This window comes from Geotrypetes seraphini, chromosome 2 (assembly GCF_902459505.1).
Source record: "Geotrypetes seraphini chromosome 2, aGeoSer1.1, whole genome shotgun sequence".
Lineage (NCBI taxonomy): Eukaryota > Metazoa > Chordata > Amphibia > Gymnophiona > Dermophiidae > Geotrypetes > Geotrypetes seraphini.
This window is the reverse complement of record NC_047085.1, coordinates 240,104,755-240,128,568: the sequence shown is the minus strand read 5'-3', so window position 1 is coordinate 240,128,568 and position 23,814 is coordinate 240,104,755. Positions and strand designations below refer to the sequence as shown.

The 23,814-nt window shown below is 43.3% G+C and overlaps 1 protein-coding gene across 1 annotated transcript; it reads left to right on the top strand.

Annotated features, from left to right (window-relative positions):
* Positions 1-13,772: 13,772 nt before the first annotated feature.
* Positions 13,773-14,895, top strand: LOC117353667 (protein phosphatase 1 regulatory subunit 3G-like). Its single transcript, XM_033929859.1, has one exon. It carries the CDS (start codon positions 13,882-13,884, stop codon positions 14,857-14,859), a length of 978 nt encoding a protein of 325 aa, XP_033785750.1. The 5' UTR covers positions 13,773-13,881; the 3' UTR covers positions 14,860-14,895.
* The last annotated feature ends 8,919 nt before the right edge of the window (positions 14,896-23,814 follow it).

Below are 23,814 nucleotides of genomic sequence, written 5' to 3'. Positions count from 1 at the left end.
CAGAGTCTGACCACCCAACTACTCTATGCCTTAATACTCTCCCACATGGATTACTGCAATGTGCTATTCAATGGTCTCATGTCGAAGAATGTATGACGTCTCCAGCATGTTCAAAACATGGCAGTCAAGCTTCTAGAAATCCTCCATGCCTGCGACCCTGTCTTCCAAGCACTACTGTTGGCTCATTGGCTGTCCGTAGCCAAATGTTGCATCTTCAATGTGACATGGACAACAGGACATAGACTGAAGCTGAGGTGGGACAGGTCCAGGATGAATATCAGGAAGTTCTGTTTCATGCAGTGAGTGGTGGTCACCTGGAATGCTTTTCCAGAGGAAGTAATTGCAGAATCCACCATTCTAGGATTTAAAGGTAAACTAGATGCACATCTCCTTAAGAGTAGCATAGAGTAATATGGGTAAGGGTAAATTAGATGCACATCTCCCTTGAGAAGCATACAGTGATATGGGGATTAAAATTATGCCAGGATAGACCTGGCGGGGCCTCCGCATGTGCGGATCACCGGAATTAATGGACCCAGGATCTGATCCGGAGATGGCAATTCTTATGTTCTTATGTTCAAGGGCCTGATACTAGCATTCAATTCCTTGTATGACATGGTTTTTGACTACATGATGACTAAGCTTCCTCCATATGTGCTGAACCAGTCCCTCTGCTCCCTATCCATGAATGGGGAGAGTAACCTTGGTGTGATAGTGTCCAAAGATCTAAAGGCAAAGAAACAGTTTGACAAAGTGGTAGCTGTTGCCAGGATGCTAGACTGTATAGAGAGAGGTGCAACCAGTAGAAGAAAGAAGGTGTTGATGTCCCTGCACAGGTTGTTGGTGAGGTTCCACTTGGAGTATTGCGTTCAATTTTGAAGACCGCATCTGGCAAGGGACATAAGAAGATTTGATGCAGTCCAGAGAAAGGTGACGAAAATGGTAGGAAGTTTATACAAAAAGACGTTTGAGGAGAGACTGAAAGCCCTTAATATGTATACCTTAGAAGGAAGGAGGGACAGGGGAGATATGATTCAGACATTCAAATATTTGAAAGATATTAATAGAGAACAAAATCTTTTCCAGAGAAAAGAAAATGGTAAAAGCAGAGGGACTGTAGACTCAAGAGTAATATTAGGAAATTATTCTTTACAGAGAGGGTGGTTGATGCCTAGAATGCACTTCTGATGGAGATGGGGGAGAGAAAAACGCTGATAGAGATTTTAAAAAGAAATCATGGGATGAACACAGAGAACTAAGACCAGTACTTGGCAGACTTGCATGGTCTGTGTCCCGTATATGGCCATTCAGTTGAGGATGGGCTGGGAAGGGCTTCAATGGCTGGGATGGTTTAGATGGGCTAGGGGAGGGCTTTGGTGACTGGGATGGTTTAGATGGGCTAGAGTGAGCTTTGACAGAGACTCCAGTAGATGGAACCTAAATACAGCACTGGGTAGAGCTCTGTGTTTCTGGCCCAGAAATATCTAAGAAAAAGGACAATTTAAATCATTAGTTTATAGAGAGTGTACGGTTGAGAAGACTGGATGGACCATTTGGGTCTTTATCTGCCGTCATTTACTATCCCCCTCTTTTACAAAGGTGCGCTATGCTTTTTAGCGCATGCTAAATATTACCGAGTGCTAAACGCTAAATGCTAATGCGTGCATGTTATCCTATGGATGTGTTAGCGCTTAGCACATGCGTTCATTCTGCGTGGGCTAAAATGCTTAGCGCGCCTTTGTAAAAGAGGGCCTATGTTTTAAGTAGAGCTGAATATTGGACACATGAGTTTTAAGTTGTTTATGAAAAAGTTCCAACAGTAGAGATTTGTCTTGTATCCCACTTTCCATAGTTCTGGATATATAACACCAAAAATTGTGTATTGGGTATTTAATTAGATAAATTAGATTTTAAATCTTTAATATATGTGGCCAGGATAAGACTGTAAAACAATTGAAATATTGTACTGACACTATTGAGGAGTGGATTTTTGATTATGAACTTAAGCTATATAGGGAAAAAACAAAAATTATTTTGGTGACTCTTACCAGTCACTGAATATTGAGCCCAAAGTGTCTAGGAGTAGAAGGAGTGTATGTGCTGTTCCTGAAGTGAAGGCAGTGGTGTAGTAAGGGGTGTGTGTGTGTGTTTGGACTGCCCCAAATGTCATCTTGGCGGGGGTGCTGGCACCGCTCCTCTTCTCGGTACCTTGCTCCTTCCCTGCCATGTGTGCATCTTCACTCGCACCCCCCCCCCACCCCCTGTAGCTCTTAACTCTTCAACGGCACAAGCAGCATCTCCAACCTGCTTCTCATGCCACCCTCAGCTCTCCCTCTGAAGTCACTTCATGGTGGAGGCAGCAGAGTCAAAAATTGTATCTGAATTCAAGAAAGCTTGGGACAAGTACATTGAATCTCTCAACGAGAGGAGGGGATGGCGTGGATAGGCAGACTAGATAGAAAAATGAAGACAAAAAAAGACCATATGGCCTATGTGCCTATGAGGGGCATAATCAAAACTTTAAAACGTCCAAAAACCTGCCTAAGTTGGCACTTGGACATTCTAATAGCAGGGACGTCCAAGTGCCGATAATCAAAACAAACATGAGGCAATACTGCTCCTCACATCACCCTACACCCCCATACCTTCCAATGCAAAATCAGCAGGAGGGAAGCCCACTCCCACCTGCCAACAGGGCCGTGTGCTGCAAATGACAAGCCTTCCGCCAATGCTTCTTGGGATGCAGTGGGAGGGTCTAAGGCCCTAATTGGCTCAAAATCATTGTAGTGATGACGATCTGGCATTGGTGTGCCAATACTTAGAATGCACCAATGGCGATGTCGCCTGAGACAATGCCAATGCATGCTTTGAGGGGGAGATATGTTTCTGTTAGGTTTTTTTTACAAGGTTCCCCCAATGATGGAAGCTCTGATGATGAAGAGTGGAATGGATGGTCAATGCAGTCAGTGCCAGTGTCAATGCTGGAGTAGTCCGTGACTGTGCATCAGCATCGGAGTCTCTAGTCATGCTTAATATTCCCAAAGTTGTACCAAAACGTTTCTCAAATTGTAACTTCCTGGCTTTAAGTGACATGTTCTATATATAAGAGCAGAGCGTGCATGAAATGTCTCAATGATCGGGAGCTAGGCATTGAACACTCCAATTATGTGGGTCTGTGGGTCTGTCCTATGGAACTGAGTGCACCGCTAGAAGCCTTGGACATCAATGAAAAAAATGCTGACATGAGGTCAAAGGACTCTATGCTCTGGGGAGATTGAGTAGGTGGAATACTGAAAAAAATGCCAATGCTCATGGCCTTAAACATGTTGAACAGAGCCCGAAGGCCCAAAAAGTGAACCTGATGAAACAAAAATTTTCAACTGGTTGGCAGAGAAAGGAAATAAAAGTAAACTATAACTAAAATAAAACGAACAAAATAATGGGAATGCACAAAAAAAGAGAGATAAACTATGACTCACTTAGAGAGACTATAAACACAGCTTCTCAGCTCCACAGAAAACTGATATCCTATGAGCCAACATCAGGAAGGAGGGCACCAGCATGCATGCGGCAAGGGCGGTCTTAAAGTTTTAAAGAGGCAGTACACTTTTTAACTGTCCTTGCTAGATTCTGTGAATGACATCACCCACATGTGAGAATATAATATCTGTTTACCCTAGGATAAAATTTAATGCATTTTGTAGTAACAGGTTTTCCCACTTAACACCATGTTAAAAGCTTAACACCCTTTACTAAAAGAATCTTCATATTTTTACAATCTAAGCAACCATTTTTTAATAAGAACTGATCATTTCAAACTTCAAACTTTTTTTTCCCCTCAACTACCATAATCTTTGTTTCAACCTCTTAAGTTCTCCACCTTTCTAAAGGGATGAGGTTTATGGGTAAGCATACTTACTCTTATCCTAAAAATATCTTTCACTTTTTGTTTCTCTTTCCTTACTTCTTATACTTCTCTGTTTAAATCTTTGATTGTTGCATATATCTTTTCCTTGGGAGTGTCCATCTACAGTTTCATCCTTGCCTTTTTCCCCCTACATTACCACCCTCCATCTTTAATAAATCCATCTTGTCTGGCCTCCTACAATGACATCTTAATAGCTTTTAGCTGCTCAGCTTACCTGATATCAGCCAAGTTTCCCAGGAAGACAACAGCTGATGACATTTAGCCCAGTTTACGGCTTGCGCTCTGTGCACTCTGAATAATGTAATGGTGACTATCCAATGATGTAAACTCACAGCTATAGCAACCATGTTTATTGAACATACCTGAACACATAATCTAAAGTTTAGTTTCATAGCAAAGTGACATATACTGTGCTGAAGATTTTCTGACCTGGCTGTCCTCCTCCATTTCTCAGCATAATTTACCCTAGCTTCTTTTGTTTGTTTTGTAATTTGGTTCTGCACTTAACCCTCTAACACCTCTGCAGAGGGATTTCAATAGAAGGAATGCTGAATGTGAGAACAAAGTCACTGGAAACACTGAGGCATTCTGCTCTTAGCGTCAGAGCACAGGAGCCCTCTTTCAGGTATTTGCAACAAGAGGAACTGTGTACGTCAGAGCACAGGAGCCCTCTTTCAGGTATTTGCAACAAGAGGAACTGTTCCTCTTGTTGCAAATACCTGAAAGAGGGCTCCTGTGCTCTGACGCTAAGAGCAGAATGCCTCAGTGTTTCCAGTGACTTTGTTCTCACATTCAGCATTCCTTCTATGCACACTCATTATGGATATCCTGAAAACCAGATATTATGGATATCTCATGCACACTCATTATGGATATCCTGAAAACCAGGTGGTCCTTGAGGACTGCTTTGAAAACCACCGGTGAAGTGCTTCAAAAGATTACCATTGAAGAGATATACAAGGCAATCACCACATAACAGATTATAATGATCTGTTGAATAAATCAATGCTTGAATTTAGATTTATGTCTAAGTCCCAGAAGAATACATTAACCCCCTCTTTTCCTAAGGTACGCTAACCGAACAGCGCACGATAATCAATTTAGCACACGCTATATGCTAACGCGTCCATACATGCATGCGTTAGCGTTTAGCGTGCGCTAATCGGTTAGCGCACCTTAGTAAAAGAGGGGGGTAAATGATTTGTTTATTTTTGTTTATTTAACATATTTAAAACAATGATTACCTGCAAAATTGGTCATGATCATTCCATGGGAAGAACAAGTATACAGTATACATAACAATTACACATTCTACTTCATATTCATTTGTATGTTCATTTTTATATCTTATACTTATTTGCATATTTTATATATTTTGATTCATTTGTGGATATTCTTATTCCAGTGACTATGGGGCTCATAATCGAAACTTAAACACATCTAAAAACCCATCCAAGTTGGCAATTGGTCGGCCTAAAAGACAAGTTGTCCAAGTGCCGATAATCAAACTGACTTTCTGGACATAGCCAGGGACTTTATAGGCCTCTGAATGCCGCTGTGCGCCAACAACTAAAAGGGATGAATCTGGAGGAGTGGTTAGGGCGGTATTAGGGTGGGATGTGGGCCGACCTAGACTTAGTCCTCCTGCAGGGATAATCAAAATGTTTCATGAGACTTCCTGGATGAAACTTATATGTTGCGACTTAGACGATGTAAAATCAGGTATAAGTGGCAAAAAGGTATTCAAAGTGACCAGATAACCACTGCAAAGACAATGTAAAGACCCACACACACTCCCCCAGTGATCACCGACCCCCTCACACTACCACAAATATCAGAATAAAAAAGTACATACCTGTCTTGGAACATCAGCACTTCCTATAGGAAAGCCTAGTAGAGCTGCACAGAGGTGGCTTAAGTAGTGTGTGTGTGTGTGGGTGGGTGGGGGGGGGTAACGAAACATAGAAAGTAGGACCAGGCTCATAAGCCACTCTGACCACTACGTTAATGGTAGAAAATGAGAGCCCACCCAGATCTCCCAAAACCCTACTGTACAGCCATAAGGGCTGGGTGTTTTAAGGGGCTCATCATAACCTATAAAGGAGTTCTAGTGAGATGTTTATGTGGCACCCTTTTTGTGCAGTTCACAGCTGTGCCTTGTAAGGTGCCCCCGCTGCTCTGTTGCTATGTCTGGGTGACCAGTCCCACATCCAAATGGTCTTGTTCTGGGCGTTTGGGACTTGGATGAATTTTTGGTCCAAAAAAATGGTATAAAGATATACATAATGGAAGTCTGGACGATCAATGGCCTTGGCGTCCAGATAGATGATTTTTGAAAAAAAAAAATTCTAGATGTATTTTTAAAAAAATTAACATTTTTCCCCTGCCGACTTTGGGCGTCTAGCACCATACGATCGAATTGGACTTAGATGTATCTTTTGATTATGCCCCTCTATGCGTTTAATCTATTTGTATACTCCTAAAGAAGGTACAGGTTTCTGTACCGTAATGCCTGCAGCGTTGAGTCTTTTGTTTACATTTACAGAACTGAATCTCTGCTTTTAATAAAAGTTTGTGTTTGGAAACATCTCTAGTTTCCCACTTGTTTCTTTTCATGCCATTTAAATTATCCTCAGACAAAGCCTCACATCTTCTTTCTGTGCATTACTTTTCAAGAAAAAAACAGACTTGAAATGTTGATGGGGATAGTCCAAAAAATATCTCCAATCTTGTAAAGCAACTTCAGTATTAGAGGTGGAGAAGGAGTGGGTGATGAGGAAGGAACTGGGGCTGGTGAGGGACAGAGGTAAATGAGGATGGAAGGGGGATAAGTGAAAATAACAGAAATGGGGGACTAGAAAATGGCTGAAAATTGAGACTGGAAGGCTGACACAGGTAGAAATGAGTAACCAAGGGTAGGGTTACCAGATGTCTGGTTTTTCCCGGACCTGTCCTTCTTTTTGAGGAGATGTCCAGGGGTCCGGACAGCTTTTCAAAACCCGGCACTTTGTGCGGATGCCATCTGGGGGTGGGACTGAGGGCAGAACAGGGTGTGACACGGGCAGAATGGGGCGGGACTGGGCGACCCTGTGGGTATGGCCATGGGTCAGATTTTCCTTTGTGAAAATCTGGTAACCCTAACCAAGGGTAGAAATGGGAGGCTTAGGAAAGTAAGAGTAAGAAGTAGGAGCTTGAGGACTGGAGGGGGAGAGAAAGAATAATAAAACCCAGTTATCTATATATATAAAATCGGAGGTATGTCTGTGTGTATGTATGTGTTTGTGTATGTGCCGCGATCACGCAAAAACGGCTTGACCGATTTGAACGAAACTTGGTATGCTGATCCCTCACTACCTGGGATGATTTGTTCTGGGGGTCTCGCGGCCCACCAGCACACGTGGGCGGAGCTACAAACAGAAAATCAGATTTCACCCATTCATGTCAATGGAAAAAATGTAAAAACCTGCCATTCTCACAGTAATTCCAACTATAAAACACTTTCTATGACACTATAACCACTAGGGACATCGTTTCTATTCTACCACGGACACCATACATATAGAGTTTGTATGTTCTAACTGTGTTTGTAACTGTTTCCTTCATGCACCCCAGTTCATAATGTTATTACATTACATGAGTACTCACATATGCTGAACTAGGAACACAGGTTCCATTCTGAACCGGGAACAAACTGCATGGAGTTTCTTTTCAACCTGAGTTTCCACATATTGAGTTGTTTAAATCAATACTGAAACTTTTGGATGCCACTTATTCCAACAGATCTTCCTTTTCAGTATAAGAGATTGCAAATTCCAGTGAGACTTGCATTCTCTATCACAATCAACAAATCACAGGGACAGACTATTACATACTGTGGAGTGGATTTAAGTTCCCCCTGTTTTTCCCATGGACAACTCTATGTTGCTTGATCAAGGGTGGGTTCACCCAAGAATTTATATGTTCTTGCTCCTGGAGGTGAAACTAAAATTGTTGTTTATAATCAAGTTTTGTTTTAGTTGAATTGTATTCATTTTGTCAAATATTTCACATTATAATTTGATTATTGTACTTTTTATAAAGCTGTAAAAAAATAATTTCATTCACCACTATAAAGTTTCTTTATTTCAATCCATTTACTGTGTTATTGCTATAATTAAATACCCGTGCAACGCCGGGTCATCAGCTAGTAGGAAGATAAAATGGAAGATGAGAGATGGAGAAAAAAAGATGAAATAGAAGGATCAATGTCAGAGACAGATGTAAGAGAGGAAGGGCAGAGTAAAAATAAAAAAACAGAACTGAGATCCTGGAAAAGAACTTAAAAGGAAAACAACAAGCAAAACTGATAGGCTAGGTCTAACCCAAGCTGAAAAATAAAATGATCAAAGGTAAAGAATATTTGTTTTCAGTTTTTAGAGCATGCCATTGTAAATAGGGAAGTTACCTTGGTGCCCCGCCCCCACCGGGAAAATTGCCAACATAGGTGGGGGAGGCAGAGGTGCAGGCTGCAGTGAAGAGATCACCTCCAGAATCCCCTAGACCAGTGGTTCCCAACCCTATCCTAGAGGACCACCAGGCCAGTCGGGTTTTTGGGATAGCCCTAATGAATATGCATGAGAGAGATTTGCATATAATGGAGGTGATAGGCATGCAAATCTGTTCCATGCATATTCATTAGGGCTATCCCAAAAAACTGACTGGCCTGGTGGTCTTCCAGGACAGGGTTGGGGACCACTGCCCTACCACACCAATAGCCCTTATGGCTGCAGGAGGCACTTATATGCTAGTAAAAAAGGGTTTTGGGGTGTATAGGGGAGTTCACATGTTTCATTATCAATGCAGTGATTACAGGGGCTTATGGGCATGGGTCCTCCTCTCTATGGGTCCGTAACCCACTCCCAAGACGGCTTAAGACATCTCTCTGCAGCACTACTTTTCGTCTATCAGTACCTGTTCTCCAGGTTGTCATGCACTTGTTTTTGATTCTGTATGCCTGCTAGCACTGGGGTCCTTTCACTAAGGAGCGCTAATCGATTTAGCATGCGATAAATACTAAGGCGCCCATAGAATATAATGGCCGCCTTAGCATTTGGCATGTGCTAATCTTTAGCGCTCATTAAATCGATTAGCGTGCCTTAGTGAAAGGACCCCACTGTTTGTCATATCTGTATAAAACCATGAGTACATTCTGATTTTATAAATACCACCAAAAACATGAAAAAAATCTTAACAGTAATAAAAAAAAAAAAAGAACTGCATCAGGTGTACTGTTTCCTTATTTTTAACTGTAGAAACTCAATGCACCATTTTTCACACAATTTTCCAGTCAAGTCAGAGTGGAGTTAACAAGCAACGTCAAGTGGAAGTGATACTAAGAGCAGCATTTGGGTTTCTGGCAGGCTACTGAGGTTCTATTGTATGCCTGCTCAGATTCTTCCTTTATTTGCTTTAATTTGCTATAATGCTTCCTTTATTTGCCCCTCCCCTCAGGTAATACCCCTAGGTCAGGGGTAGGCAATTCCGGTCTGCGAGAGCCGGAGCCAGGTCAGGTTTTCAGGATATCCACAATAAATATGCATGAAGTAGATTTGCATCTCAAGGAGGCAGTGTATGCAAATCTGTCTCATACATATTCATTGTGGATATCCTGAAAACCTGACCTGGCTCTGGCTCTTGAGGACCGGAATTGTCTACCCCTGCCCTAGGTAATATAAACCAGTGGTTCCCAACCCTGTCCTGGAGGACCACCAGGCCAGTCAGGTTTTCAGGATAGCCCTAATGAATATGCATGAGAGAGATCTGCATATAATGGAGGTGCCAGGCATGCAAATCTGCTCTATGAATATTCATTAGGGCTATCCTGAAAACCCAACTGGCCTGGTGGTCCTCCAGGACGGGGTTGGGAACCACTGATATAAACCTCTCCCCATCTCCAACCCTTCCAGTCTGCACCGGGTTTGTAAAATGCCCAAGCTCAGGAGGGGTTTCAGCACCTCGCCCCTCTTCTAATTGCAGTGAGAGCATGTATTTATTTATTTAGATTTATGATTCACTCAAAGTGGTTGGATGTGTGGAGTAGATGAGTACAGAGCATTATGACATGTATGACAGCATTCCAGTTGTGCTCCTGGTGTGCAAGGGAGACTCCATGCCAGAGGATGGTGAGGGGGACAGGTGAGCATTAGGCGCGCATTTAACAAGTGGCTCTCTTATCTGGACAAGCTCAAGAGGCCACCGAGGAAGCATCGATTCAGTTTCACTCTGTGCATGCCATTTTGTCCCAAGTCTGGCTTGTGTCTTAACTTTGCTGCCTGCTACCATGAGGTTCTCACAAATTAGCTAGAGTTAATTTTTCTAGCTAATATAGCAACCTATAACAACATTTTATAGACCCTCAGCGCCACCACTCAGAACTCAATATTTCTCATAGTTCTAAGCTTTACGTGTCTCTTCGTCACTGGATCTATTGTTTTACTATCTTTTATGAAGAGTTTAATATTTAATTTCTTATTCAATTTTTTTAGAATATTAGCAAGCTGATACTTAGCTTATAATCTAGTGGTCTCTGCTAGGGATATCAATGCCGCTAGGGTTAGCATAAATGGGAAATTCTCGGACTGGGAGAAAGTGACTAGCGGCGTGCCCCAGGGCTCGGTTCTTGGGCCTATCTTGTTCACTATTTTTATAAACGACCTAGAAGAGGAAACAACATGTAATATAATAAAGTTTGCGGATGATACAAAGCTATGTCGGGCGGTTAGCTCTCAAAGAGACTGCGAGGACCTCCAGAAAGATCTGAACCAGCTGGAAACGTGGGCGACAAAGTGGCAGATGAACTTTAACATAAACAAATGCAAGGTGATGCATCTAGGAAAGAAAAACTAAGAACACGAGTATAAGATGTTGGGGGTGACATTAGCAAAATGCGAACATGAAAGGGATTTGGGGGTGCTGATTGACAGTACCCTAAAGCCATTGGTACAATGTGCGGCGGCGGCGAAGAAAGCAAACAAGGATGTTAGGCATAATTAAGAAGGGGATCACGAGTAGATCTGAGGATGTCATAATGCCACTTTCTAGAACAATGGTCAGACCGCACTTGGAATACTGTGTCCAACACTGGTCTCCATGCCTTAAGAAGGATTTAACTCTGCTGGAGAAAGTGCAGAGGCGAGCCACGAAACTTGTCAAAGGAATGGAACATTTGAGCTACAAAAAACGACTCAGGAAGCTGGGATTGTTCACCCTCGAGAAGAGAAGGCTGAGAGGGGATCTGATAGAGACTTTTAAAATATTAAAAGGATTTGATAAACTAGACCAAGAAGCAGCATTGCTAACATTTTCAGATGTGACACGGACAAGAGATCATAGCCTGAAACTGAGTAGCAGCAGGTTCAGGACAAATGTCAGGAAGTTCTGTTTCACACAGCGAGTGGTGGGTGCCTGGAATGCACTCCCGGAGGAGGTTGTGGCGGAGACTACTGTACTGGGATTCAAGCGCAAGCTGGATGCACACCTTCTGGCATATCATATTGAGGGATATGGTAAAGTCGGGTCTCCAGAAAGGAGTACCTAAATGGGCCGCCGCGTGTGCGGAGCACCGGACTAGATGGACCTCGGTCTGATCCGGTGAAGGCGTTTCTTATGTTCTTATGTTCTTAGAGATGTCACAGCCGACATGTTTCGCTTGAACAGATTTTTCAAGGCTTAACCCCTAATCCCTGCCGCCAGCAACTGTGACCACATATTCTTAACCTTGCTAATATTCTAAAAAATTGAATAAGAAATTAAATATTAAGCTCTTCATAAAAGATAGTAAAACAATAGATCCAGTGACGAAGAGACACGTAAAGCTTAGAACTATGAGAAATATTGAGTTCTGATTGGTGGCGCTGAGGGTCTATAAAATGTTGTTATAGGCTGCTCTATTAGCTAGAAAAATTAACTCTAGCTAATTTGTGAGTTTGAATAGTTTAAGCTACCTAGGATAATTAAATAGTGTAATAGCTTGATTGACCATGAGGTTCTCAGACATTAACACTGGAACAACAATGGTGGCAAAAACTACACACTCCTGAGCCCACCTGACAAACTCTGCAAAGCACTTTCTGGAGAAATGAAGAGAGCATAACATTTTTTTTTTCATTGGGGGGGAGGGGAGAGAGGTTGGTTGGTTGGTTTGAAAGACTTTGAAGGGAAAGTTATAAGCCTTCTAATACCAGTGAGATTCATGAAACGTCCAGTGGAGACTTTAGACTCCTTAGCAAATGCTTTGGACAAAGTGAACTTTCCAAAAAATGGGAAGCAAGGATCAAAGCTTTTTTTTGTTTATGTATTACCCCAGGGTTGGCTTTCAACTGCTCTGTTCTGGGTTTCCAGGCAGTTCACTTCTTTTTTTTTTTTTCATTTCATCTTGGTTTAAGATAAAGAGTTACAGTACTGTGAATTCTTCTCCTGGTTTGGGCATCTAGAGCTTTCTGAAACAAGGTTGAAACTTACAGGAAGTATTTCAGAGGGAAGGTTTATGTGTGTTTAATGAAAATCTACTCCAAAAGTATCAGTAATATGAACTTTAACACAAAGGTGCCAATAGATTCCTTAAACAGAGAATTAAAATTTTTTGATTTTGATCATGAGGGAATGTGGCGTGGAAAAAGCTGATTAAGGTGCCTCATACGTTCTTAAATGGTGTCTCAGAACAGGTTACAGGTTAAACATACATAATTTCCGTACAAGTTTGTGATGCATAGTGCAAATGTACGTTGTTACCACTAAGCCTGCTTCCAAGAAAAACAAATTTATACACGCTTACAAAACATTATAGCATATTTAATATTACGAGTATAATAAAAAAAATACTTGTGTATTACATTGAGTTAGGATAAATGCACAAATATTTTTATTATACTCGTAATATTAAATATGCTATAATGTTTTGTAAGCGTGCATAGATTTGTTTTTCTTGGAAGCAGGCTTAGTGATAACAACCTACATTTGTACTATGGGGTCCTTTTACTAAGGCGCACTAGCTGATTTAGCATGCACTAATCGATTTAGCATGCGCTAAAGAGTAGCATTCACTAAATGCTAAGGCACCCATAGAATATAATGGGTGCCTTAGCATTTAGTGCGTGCTAATCTTTAGCGTGCGCTAAGTCGATTGGCATATGCTAAATTGGTTAGCGCACCCCATAGACCCCTAAGTATCACAAAACTTGTACTAAAATTATGGGGTCCTTTTACTAAGGCACGCTAGTGCATCTTAGTGCACAATACAAATTAGTGTGGGCTAAATGTTAATGCATGCTAACGCGTCCATAGGATATAATGGACGCGTTAGCACAAGTTAGCATTTAGCTCGCGCTAATTTTTGGAGTGCACTATGATGCACTAGCGTGCGTTGGTAAAAGGACCCCATTTTATGTTTAACCTGTAACCCGTTCTGAGCTCCTTGGGGCCAATGGGGGCAAACAAATCAAATAAATGCACTTTTTATTAGCTAGGTGAAAAGTATATACAGGGTTTATGACTGTGAATTTACTATTTATTATGTAAACTGCAGGGAAAAGGGCAAATAAATAATTAGTACTTTATTTTCATCAAATATTTGCCTGGTCATCGGCTTTATAAAGTCCTTAATATTAGTATAAGCTATTGAGGTCATATTTGTGGTCTTGTGTTTTTTTAAACGTGTGGGAAAATGGGTGGGTGAGAAGCCCAGCATGGGAGGTTTGTTCTTTCAGGGTTAGGTAAGCACTAAAATTAACCAACATTGCAACAGCAGGATAAACCTCAGTCTGAAACAGCCAGAGCCCTGCATGCTTGAACAAAAATAAAAATCACAAGGAGGAGGTGGAAGGGAAGTTGCTCACTTCGTCCCACACCAAACATTTGCTGCAAAAAGAACAGGGCAAGGAAGAGATGGAGGAGGTGGAGGGGGTGTGAGAGATGCCATGGAGGACCAGGAGGATCCCAGCAGCAGCAGCCTCTCACAGCTCCCAAGGCTAGACAAGTCCTCTGGGATGGTCATACTGTGTGGGGGAGACAATGATGACGAGGAGGAGGGTGATGAGCAGGGAGAAGCGGCAGCGGCTCTGCAACGCTGGGCTTCACGACTATCCCGCCAGTCCCCAGTGGATTCAGTCCTACACATCTGCGAGGAGGAGGAAGAGGAGGAGGAGAATGGAGAAGAGGAACGGAAGCAGCGGCGAAGGGCTCTATCTTTGCCAACTAACCAGAGTTTAGTGGCATCCGCCATCTTCCATCCCTATCCGAGCGGGCCTGGAGCAGAGGGCTGCTGCAAATGCAAGAAGCGGGTGCAGTTCGCCGACGCGATGGGGATGAGTCTGGCCAGCGTACACCACTTCAGCGACTCTGAGGACCCCCATGTGCCAGCAGCCGCGCTCGCCCGTCTGCACAGCTTCCCAGCCAGCAAGCGAGACCTGGATGCGCTGCTGCTGATAGGAGGTGGCAGGTTGAAGCAAGAGGAGACTCCGACGGCACCACCACCTCCTGCTTTCCTGGAGCTGGACTTCCAGCCACTCAGTGAGGAGGAACAGCAGGAGCAGCTGCTGCGGGAGCGCGTATGCCTGGAGTGGGTGAGCACGGAGCACTTCGACGTGCACGGCAGCGTTCTGGTTGCGCCTCCATCATGTGAGCGAGACCCCATGCTAGAGGATGAGAAGGGGGAGCGGGTGAGTATCAGGTACACCTTTAATGAGTGGCTCTCTTATCTGGACGTGCCAGCTGAACTCAAGGGGCCGCCGGGCATGCGCCAATTCAGTTTCAATCTGTGCGTGCCACCCTGCCTCGAACCTGGTGCACGCCTCCACTTCGCTGTCTGCTACCACGAGGCATCTGGCCATGAGCACTGGGATAACAATGGCGGCAAGAACTACACGCTGTGCTACCGCCTGCCTGAGCCCACCTGACAAACGCCACAAAGTACTTTCTGGGGTAAAGGAAGAGGGCATAACTTTTTTTTTTTTTTTGGGTGGGGGGGGGGGGGTGAAGGATATTGAAGGGATGGTTATAAGCTCTCTACACTGGAGAGGTTCATGAAAGTTCTAGTGGCAACTTCGGTCCTTGTGGGAAATGCCTTGGACAAAATGAATTGAACTTTCCAACAATGTGGAGCATGGATGAAAGCTTTCAGTTTTTTTTGTTTGGCTTTGCATAGCCCCACCGTCACAAGAGCAACATGGAATTTAACCATCCGATCCGTTTATTGCTGTTTTTTTTAAGTCAGTGCTGGCTTTCAACTGCTCTGTTCTGGGTTTCCAGGAAGTTCATTTCTTTTTTTTTTTTTTTTCATTTCGTCTTGGTTTAAGATAAAGAGCTACTGTAAATTCTTCTGCTGGTTTGGGTATCTAGAGCTTTCTGAAACAAAGTTTAAACTTACAGGAAGTATTTCAGAGGGAAGGTTTATGTGTGTTCAGTGAAAATCTACTCCAAAAGTATCAGTAATATGAACTTTAACACAAAGGTGGCAATAGATTCCTTAAACAGCAATAACAGGGAATTAATTTTTTTTTTTTGTTTTGATCATGAGGGAATGTGGCATGCAAGAAGCTGATTAAGGTGCCTCATACTTTCTTATATGGTGTCATATGTAAAACACAAGTATTTTTATTATACTCATAGTATTAAATATGCTATAACGTTTTGTAAGCGTGCATAGATTTGTTTTCCTTGGAAGCAGATTTAGGCCCTCTTTTACTAAGGTGCACGAACCGATTAGCGCGCGCTCAATGCTAACGCGTGCATGTTAGTCTATGGACGTGTTAGCGTTTAGCACACGCTAATCAGTTATCGCGCCTTTGTAAAAGAGGGGGTTAGTGGCAACAACCTACATTTGCACATTATTTATTAGGTAGGTGAAAAGTATATACACGGTTTATGAATGTGAAGTTACCCCCCTCCCCCCACACACACTTTTTAAAAAACCACAGAAGTGGTTTTAAGTGCCAGCCGGCGCGCTGAATGCTCTGCGCTGCTCCGACGCTCATAGGAACTCTACGACTGTCAGAGCAGTACAGAGCATTCAGCATGCTGGCCAGTGCTAAAAAACGCTTGTGCAGTTTCGTAGAAGGGGGGAGGTTACTATTTATTGTGCAAACTGTGGGGGAAATGGCAAATAAACAATCAGTACTTTATTTTCATCAAATATTTTCCTAGTCATTGGCTTCTTTAAGGTCCTTAATTTTGGTATAAACTACTGAGGTCATATTTGTGGTCCCGTTTTTTTTTGTTTGTTTTTTTTAACTTGTGGGAAAATGGGTGGGTGAGAAGTCCAACATAGGAGCTTCGTTCTTTCAGTTTTAGGTAAAGCACTAATGCTGAACTACAATGGGCACCATGATAAGCAAGAACTTTGAAATGTTACATTTGAAAATATACTTCAAACAATTGGGAATATAACAGTAGGCATAACAAGCAAATAGCATTAACCTTGTTAATCAGTTTTAGAAAAAAGTCCCACTGAAGGAAAATAATTTGATTTCTATGTAATTGTCATATTCAACTGACATTAAAAATATATTATTGTACCACCCAAAATTGTCTTTCTCAGATTTTTGTTTGCAGTAAATGGGATCCACAGCTATCTGTAACAGTGTGTATAGGTGCATATATCTCTTTTCATTTAAAAACTGAGAACACTGATATAAACATGTATTTAGATGACATGCTTAAGTTGCAGTTCAAGTTTCTTTTATTTGCTGTACTGCTCAAGTGTCAAGGCTATCCAGGCGGTGTGTAATAAATGTTTATCTATCTATCTTTCCCACAGTATACAAGGGGCCACTGAAAAGTTCTTAGCCCAACAAACAAAGTCGGGGCAGTCTTAGTCGAACAATTTGCTACATTTTTCATTCCATATTTTAATGACTGTCCAAACTTTGTTGGTTGGGCTGAGAACCTTTCAGCGGCCCCTCATATACCGGTAAAAGACTGGAAAAGGAAATACAACTAAAATCAGTATACCAGGCTCAGTCTTTGGGGCTATTAAAATCCAGGCTCAAAGCCCAGTTTTTTTAAAAGCTGCATTTAGGCCCTAACACTTCCAACTTGTAATATACTCACAGGCCTGATTTCAAAAACAGCTTCCCAATTGTAGGCAGCAGTAGGCATCATACTGCCTTCTAATAGACCAATCGGGATGCACTTTAAAAAAAAAAATTGATGGGATGAAGGACGCCTACAATGTAGACATCGTCTGCATGCATACAGAGGCGTCTAGGCATTCCTATTGATGCCTAAGATCAGCATAGGTGTGGTTTATGCTGGAAATAGCCTTAGGCATCCGTAGACGTGTCTAGGTGCTTCTCGTAGACACAAGTCAGACGCTTTAAATGTAGGCCTGTAAAATGCTGACCTACATTTAAAGTGTTTGTAGAAGAATATAGATGTGATTCTGGACACAGCGTCTACCGGTGACTGACACGTGGTAGGCGCCTGTTTTGCAAGCGCCTACCACGGCAGGCGCCAGTTCCAGAATCAGGCCCTATATCTGTTTTCTGTTCCCTCTGTAGCCCCTACCCTCTCTACCTCTTTATCCCTTCACGTGTCCTGTGTGTCTGTCATAATTTAGATTGTAAGCTCTTTCAAGCATGGACCATCTCTTGCGTGTCTAATGTACAGTGCTGCATGCATCTGATAGGGCTATCGACATAATAAATAGTAGTAGTAGTAGTTGAAAGGAGGCAAAAGGTCTGAGCAGCCCCATTAGGCACAACACATTATTTATGTGTCCAGGCAAGTCCTATGGGTAAGGTGACCATACGTCCCATTTTGAACGGGACCGTCCCTTTTTCAGATCCCCTGTCCTATTGTCCCCAAGCACAGCTTTGGGACGCCGAAATGTCCATTTTCAGAGATGGCGTCCCAAAGCTGTATTTAGGGACATCGGGAAAGGCGATCGCGGGAGAATGTGCTCTCTCTCTGCTTCCCCGCCCACCACCATAACAAGAGCTGGAAAGGCATGTCCAGGCACTGGCCCAGAAGCCTTCTCCCCAACATCAATTCTGATGTCGGAGAGGAAGTTCCGGGCCAGCTACTCACTGCCTGGCTGTCCTGGAACTTCCTCTCCAATGTGAGAATTGACGTCAGGGAGAAGGCTTCTGGGCCGGCACCTGGACATGCCTTTCCTGTGGTTATTGCAATGGGCAGGAAGTAGCAGCGGGCGGCGGTGGCAGCAGAATGGGGGGGAGCAGAAGAATCGGTGGTAGGCTTCGGAAGGAGGGAGGCAGACAGACAGGCAGGTTGTTGGTTGCTGAGCTTTCTCATATTTGGTGCAGCAGGGAGGAAGGGAGGCTGGTTGATTGGGTTCGGGGGAGGGGGTGGGACAAAGGTTGGAAGGTAGTGAGGGGGGACGTAGGAAGGAGGGAGGAAGGAAGGAGAGAAAGAGACAAAGAAGGGGGGTGTAAACAGAAGAAAGACTAGAAAAGGAAGGCCTGGACCAAAGGGGAAAGACAGGAGGCAGATGCAGGACTATGGGAGGTTCAGGCAGAGACTCTGAGGAAGAACAGAGAAATGCAAGATCATAACAGAGGAGGGAAAGAGAGGGAACATAAGAACATAAGAATTGCCGCTGCTGGGTCAGACCAGTGGTCCATTGTGCCCAGCAGCCGCTCATGCGGCAGCCTTCTGGTCAAAGACCAGCATCCTGAGACTAGCCCTACCGGAGTATGTTCCGGTTCAACAGGAACTTGTCTAACTTTGTCTTGAATTCCTGGAGGGAGACCTGGAACAAAGGTACAAAGGAGAACTGACACAGGATCTGGGGAGGGTAACAGAGGGAAAAGAGAGAAAGACCTGGACCCAAAGGGGAAGGGGCTGGATTGTGAAAGAAATGTTGGATAAGAAAGAAAGAAATATTGGATGTACAGTCAGAAGAAAGTGCAACCAGAGACTCATGAAATTACCAGACAACAAAGATAAGAAAATGATTTTATTTTCAATTTAGTGATCAAAATGTGTCAGTTTGGAGAATTTACTGTATATCTGCTGTCTATATTTTGCGCTATATTTGTCTATTTTTCTATAGTTATTGAGGTGACATTGCATATTTTAAAGTCATCTACCTTGACATCTTTGAAAAAAAACCCAAAACTCATAAATGGCAATTAACAATTTTTCTGCGTACAGTGTGATATGTGTGTGTTTTTAAAAAAAATTTTAGGGTTACTATTATGAATTAATAAGATATTGTATGTACATGAAAAATGAATGAAAGAAATTGGGGGTAGGGCTGGGGCAGGATTGGGGGTGGGGCTAGGGCGGGATTTGGGGTGTGACTGAAAATTAATAGATGTACCGTTTTGATGAAAAAAATAAATGGTCACGTTATGAACCACTTAATAGCAAGTAGAAGTCAACCACCCCTAAGCTTCACAGAAAAGGTGAGTCTTCAAGCACTATCAGTGGTCTGTCTCAGTGGAAACTGGTCATTTCCCTGGCCTAGATTTAATCATTCATAGTTGAAGTCTCTCTTTCTCCACCCTCACTCCCTACCCCTTTCAAAAATGCTTATTTCTAGAGCTGCAATAGCTTTGATGAGAGAGGAAAATCTGTTGAGCGGAAAATAAATTCACCACTGTTCCTGCAGAGAATCATTTAAAGAGCCATTTTCTAGTGGTTAGTGCCGTGTCCCTCAAACTTTGTCAAGCCGTGGCACACCAAATGCAGTGGCTGTGGCTTGGGGCATCCGGATATGTGCGGATGTCACCATGATGACATCATGTGCACGTGTGATGGTCATCATGTTGATGTCCACGCATGCGCAAAGGCCCTCTAGATTGGCCTTGAGCCGCCAGTGAAGGGGGCAGCAGGGAAGAGGGCCAGAGAGGTGCTGGCGCTGGCTGATTGCCTACAGGACATGCCTCTCGCCGTGAGAGACACATCCTGTAGGCAGTCAGCTGGCGCCTCTCCTCCTCTCCAGTGTGTCATGGCACACAATTTGCGATACACTGGGTTAGTGCATGCTAATGATTCTTATGTAATGGGACAGATAGATAATCCCCTTTTCTGATGGAAACTCCAACTAGATACCTTGTTACATCTAATGTAGAGATAGGCTGATTCAGCACTTTATGGGTGTTGTAACAAAGGCTTAAGATATTAATGCGACTACCGTATTTTCACATAGATAACGCGCACCTGTGTAAAACGCGCACACGGGTATAGCGTGCAAAAAACACATATTTATGTACATAAATTTTTATATACCGCGCACACCCGTATACCGTGCATGCTGCCCGACTCTCCTTTCGCCCGCCCCGACTCTCCTCTGGAGACCCTGACTCTGTTTTCGCCCGCCCCGACTCTCCTTTCCTCCTTGAAGTCCTGTCCCTACCCTGAAAGCCTGATGCCCCCCCCGATGTCCGATTCACCCCCCCGCAGGACCACTCGCACCCCCACCCCGAAGGACCGCTCGCACGCACCCGCACCCCCACCCTGAAGGACCGCTCGCACCCCCACCCCGAAGGAGCGCTCGCACTCCCACCCCGAAGGACCGCTCGCACCCCCACAGCCTCCCCCCTCCCCCATGGAGAAGCTGTCTACCTTGTTTCCGGATGCCAGCGAGCCCAGCTGTTTCCTCTGCCGGCGGTCCCGCCCCTTCTCTGAGCCCTGCTGTACTGCTTTTTCTTCCGGCGGTCCCGCCCTTTCTCTGACATCAGAGAAAGGGCGGGACCGCCTGAAGAGGAAGCAGCGCAGCACAGGGCTCTGAGAAGGGGCAGGACCGCCGGCAGAGGAAGCAGCTGGGCTGGCATCCGGAAACAAGGTAGACAGCTTTTCCATGGGGGAAGGGGGGAGGCTGTGGGGGTGCGAGCGGTCCTTCAGGTGGGGGTGCGAGCGGTCCTTCGGAGTGGGAGTGCGAGCGCTCCTTCCGGGTGATGAATCGGGCGTCGGGGGGGGGAAACTATGTAAAAAAAATTTTGTACAATGCGCTCACGCGTATAACGCGCAAGGGTATGTGCGGTTTGTAAAAACCACGTATAACGCGCGCGTTATATGCGAGAAAATACGGTAATGGCTGTACAAGACCTTATGGAAGTGCAGTCTACTCTTTTGGGAGTTCTGTGTTCTCAATGTTTGTGCACTTGGGATGGTGAGAGAGGCTTTGAAGTGTCACCCTCCTGCCAATGCTGACAAGGCATTATGTTTTTATTTTCCCTTTTTGTTGAAAATATGAAATTTTATGGTCTCATATTCAAGTGAATACTAATAAAGCAGTGATTAGATTTTCAAGTGCAGTTGCAAAAATTTTCATTCTTGAAGTGCAGAATTAAATAGAGCAGGGGCAGAAAAACAGGATTATTTTACCTAATGTCCCAGAATGTCCCTGATAATGTCCCAGAATCAGGAGGGTATTCCACACTATCCCTTCATAAGGTTGTTTTGGGGTTTTGCTTTTTCTTTCCCTAGCATTATTTGTTTAATATTTTTAGTAAATATCTTCACAAAAACACAGATGAAAAACTTGAAGGGGGATATTATGGCTGCGCTAGTAAATGGGCTTAATGCTTATCCTTACGCATCTCTTTCCACGCGCTAAGGCCATGTCTAGTGCGGCCATAAAATAGCCTTTTTTTTCTATTTGCTTAATTTCTGGCCATGCGCTAATTACCAGTGTTGCCATTAGCATGTAACCATTAAAAAAAAAAAAAAAATCAATGTCATTTTGAGCCTGTGTTAACCATTTCTCTTTGTGTTAGCTGGTTAATGCTTCCACGCCCATTCTCCACCTTGACACCCCCTCTCCCCTCAAAAGGTTAAAAAATAATTACTATGTGCTTTTAGCATGCAGATGGCAAAAAACTAACACAGAACACTTTAGTGTGGCCTGCTAGGCCATTTTTGCTGCATTCGATGCAAAATAGTGTCTAATACAGCTTAGTTAAAGGGCCCCTAAGCTGTGTTTGCTCCTGTTCCCACATTCATCAGCTTTGCTGATACATTAACTGTTGTGCATTCAGGGAGTAATTCATCAAGGGGTGTTAACCGATTTAGCGGCACTAACTGCATTAGTGCATGCTAACAATTAGTGCATATAAAATGCTAAGATGCTCGTTATTCCCTCCTTTTACTAAACCGTGATAGCGGTTATTAGTGCAGGGAGCCGTTCTATGCTGCTCCTGATACTCATAGAAGTCCTATGAGCGTCACGGGCTGAGCAGAGCATTCAGCGTAGCTCCCTGCGCTAATAACCGCTATCGCGGTTTAGTAAAAGGGGGGGGGGGTATATCCCTATGAGCATCTTAGTATTTAGCGTGCACTGATCATTAGCGCACATTAATTAATTTAACACACTTTGATGAATCCTATCTAATTATATTAAATAGTCAATAGTAGAAAGATCCATCTTTGAGAAGGGATGGCCCCTGGGCATTAACAGTGATTGTTATAGTGTTAATTGGTACAGCAGCAGATAATACAGTGTGGTTATACATAGCTCCAGATGTATAGCTTTAAAAGGCATTTCACATTATTTTCCATACAGTTAACTTGTGGTGGTAATCATTACTCTGTGTTAACCTGCACAGCAGCCCTGCCTAAAAGTGTTAAGAATACCCTCAACAGTTAGGGCCTGATTCTCACAAATGGTGTCCCATTTTTAGGCGGCGGTAGGTGTTCCTACTGCCGTCTAATTGACCAATTGGGACACACTTTAAAAAAAAAAAAAATTTGATGCAGTGAACGACGCCTACAATATAGGTGTTGGCCACATGTGTATAGAGGTGTCTAGGAACGCCTAAGGCTGACGTAGGAGCGTCTAGGCACTTCTGTAGGCGCATGTCAGATGCCTTAAATGTAGCCTGCAAAATACTGGCCTCGATTTAAGGAATCTGAACAAAAAATAGATGTGATTCTGGATGCGGTGCCTACCGGTAATTGACATGAGGTAGGCACCCATTTTTCAAGCGCCTACTGTGTCAGGCACCATTTCTAGAATCAGGCCTAAAATGCATCTTGAGCTTGGTGCTTAAATGAGAGTTAGATGCAAAAACACAGTCTTCTATTTTGGGATTTTGCCTAACCGCCCAATATTCAGTGCTCTTTAACTGGCTAGGAATATCTCGTGGCCGATTAAAGAGCGCTAAGCCAGCTAAGCACTAATATTCAGCAAACCATGGCTACTGAATATTAGCACTTAGCAGCTAGCAGCTAGCTGGCTTTCCGTGAAAATTATAAGTGCTAGCCGGCTAAGTTTAGCAGCCAAATCGAGCTACTTAAGTAGCTGGTCTATAAACGGACAGCTGTAAACTTAACCAGCCAACAACGAATCTTGCCTTAGCTGGCTAAATTTATAGCGACTAAAAATAAACCAAATAATGAGTGTTGGTCCGGCAACCTGGCTAACTCCTGCAGTCTGAATATCGGCCTCTATATATCTTTGTGCAAAAGGCATTTTTTTATTATAAGGGGGTATGCTATTTATTTCTTTTGAGTTCAAGTAATTTTAATACAAGCAGTGACTAAATAACCATAGGGTACAGATGTATCCAATGTTCTTCACAAGGCATAGCTTTCAATCATACAAATCGTCATATCGGAAGAAATAATTAAGCAATTAAATGAGAATGGATTCCCATATTTCTTCATTGGTGTGTAGAACGCTGCATTTCTCAGCAATCACCTGTTGAAATTTGCCATTCACAGGCAAGATTCCACTCATTGTTGTACATGCTAACCCCACCCCCCCCCCACCCCTTTTATAAAGCAGTGGTAGTGGAGCAAATGCTCTGATGCCCATTAAACCCCTAAGGGTGTCAGAATGATTACCGTAGCAGCAAGGGCTACCAAGGCTTTGTAAAAGTAGCCCTAAGTTTCTTGCCTTTTATAAAGTTTTATTTTTCTTTCCATTCAACAGCTTATGTAACTCA

What these genes read in the sequence shown, in the direction of transcription:
- LOC117353667 (XM_033929859.1), top strand. Translation starts at nt 13,882, where the DNA reads ATGGAGGACCAGGAGGATCCCAGCAGCAGCAGCCTCTCACAGCTCCCA.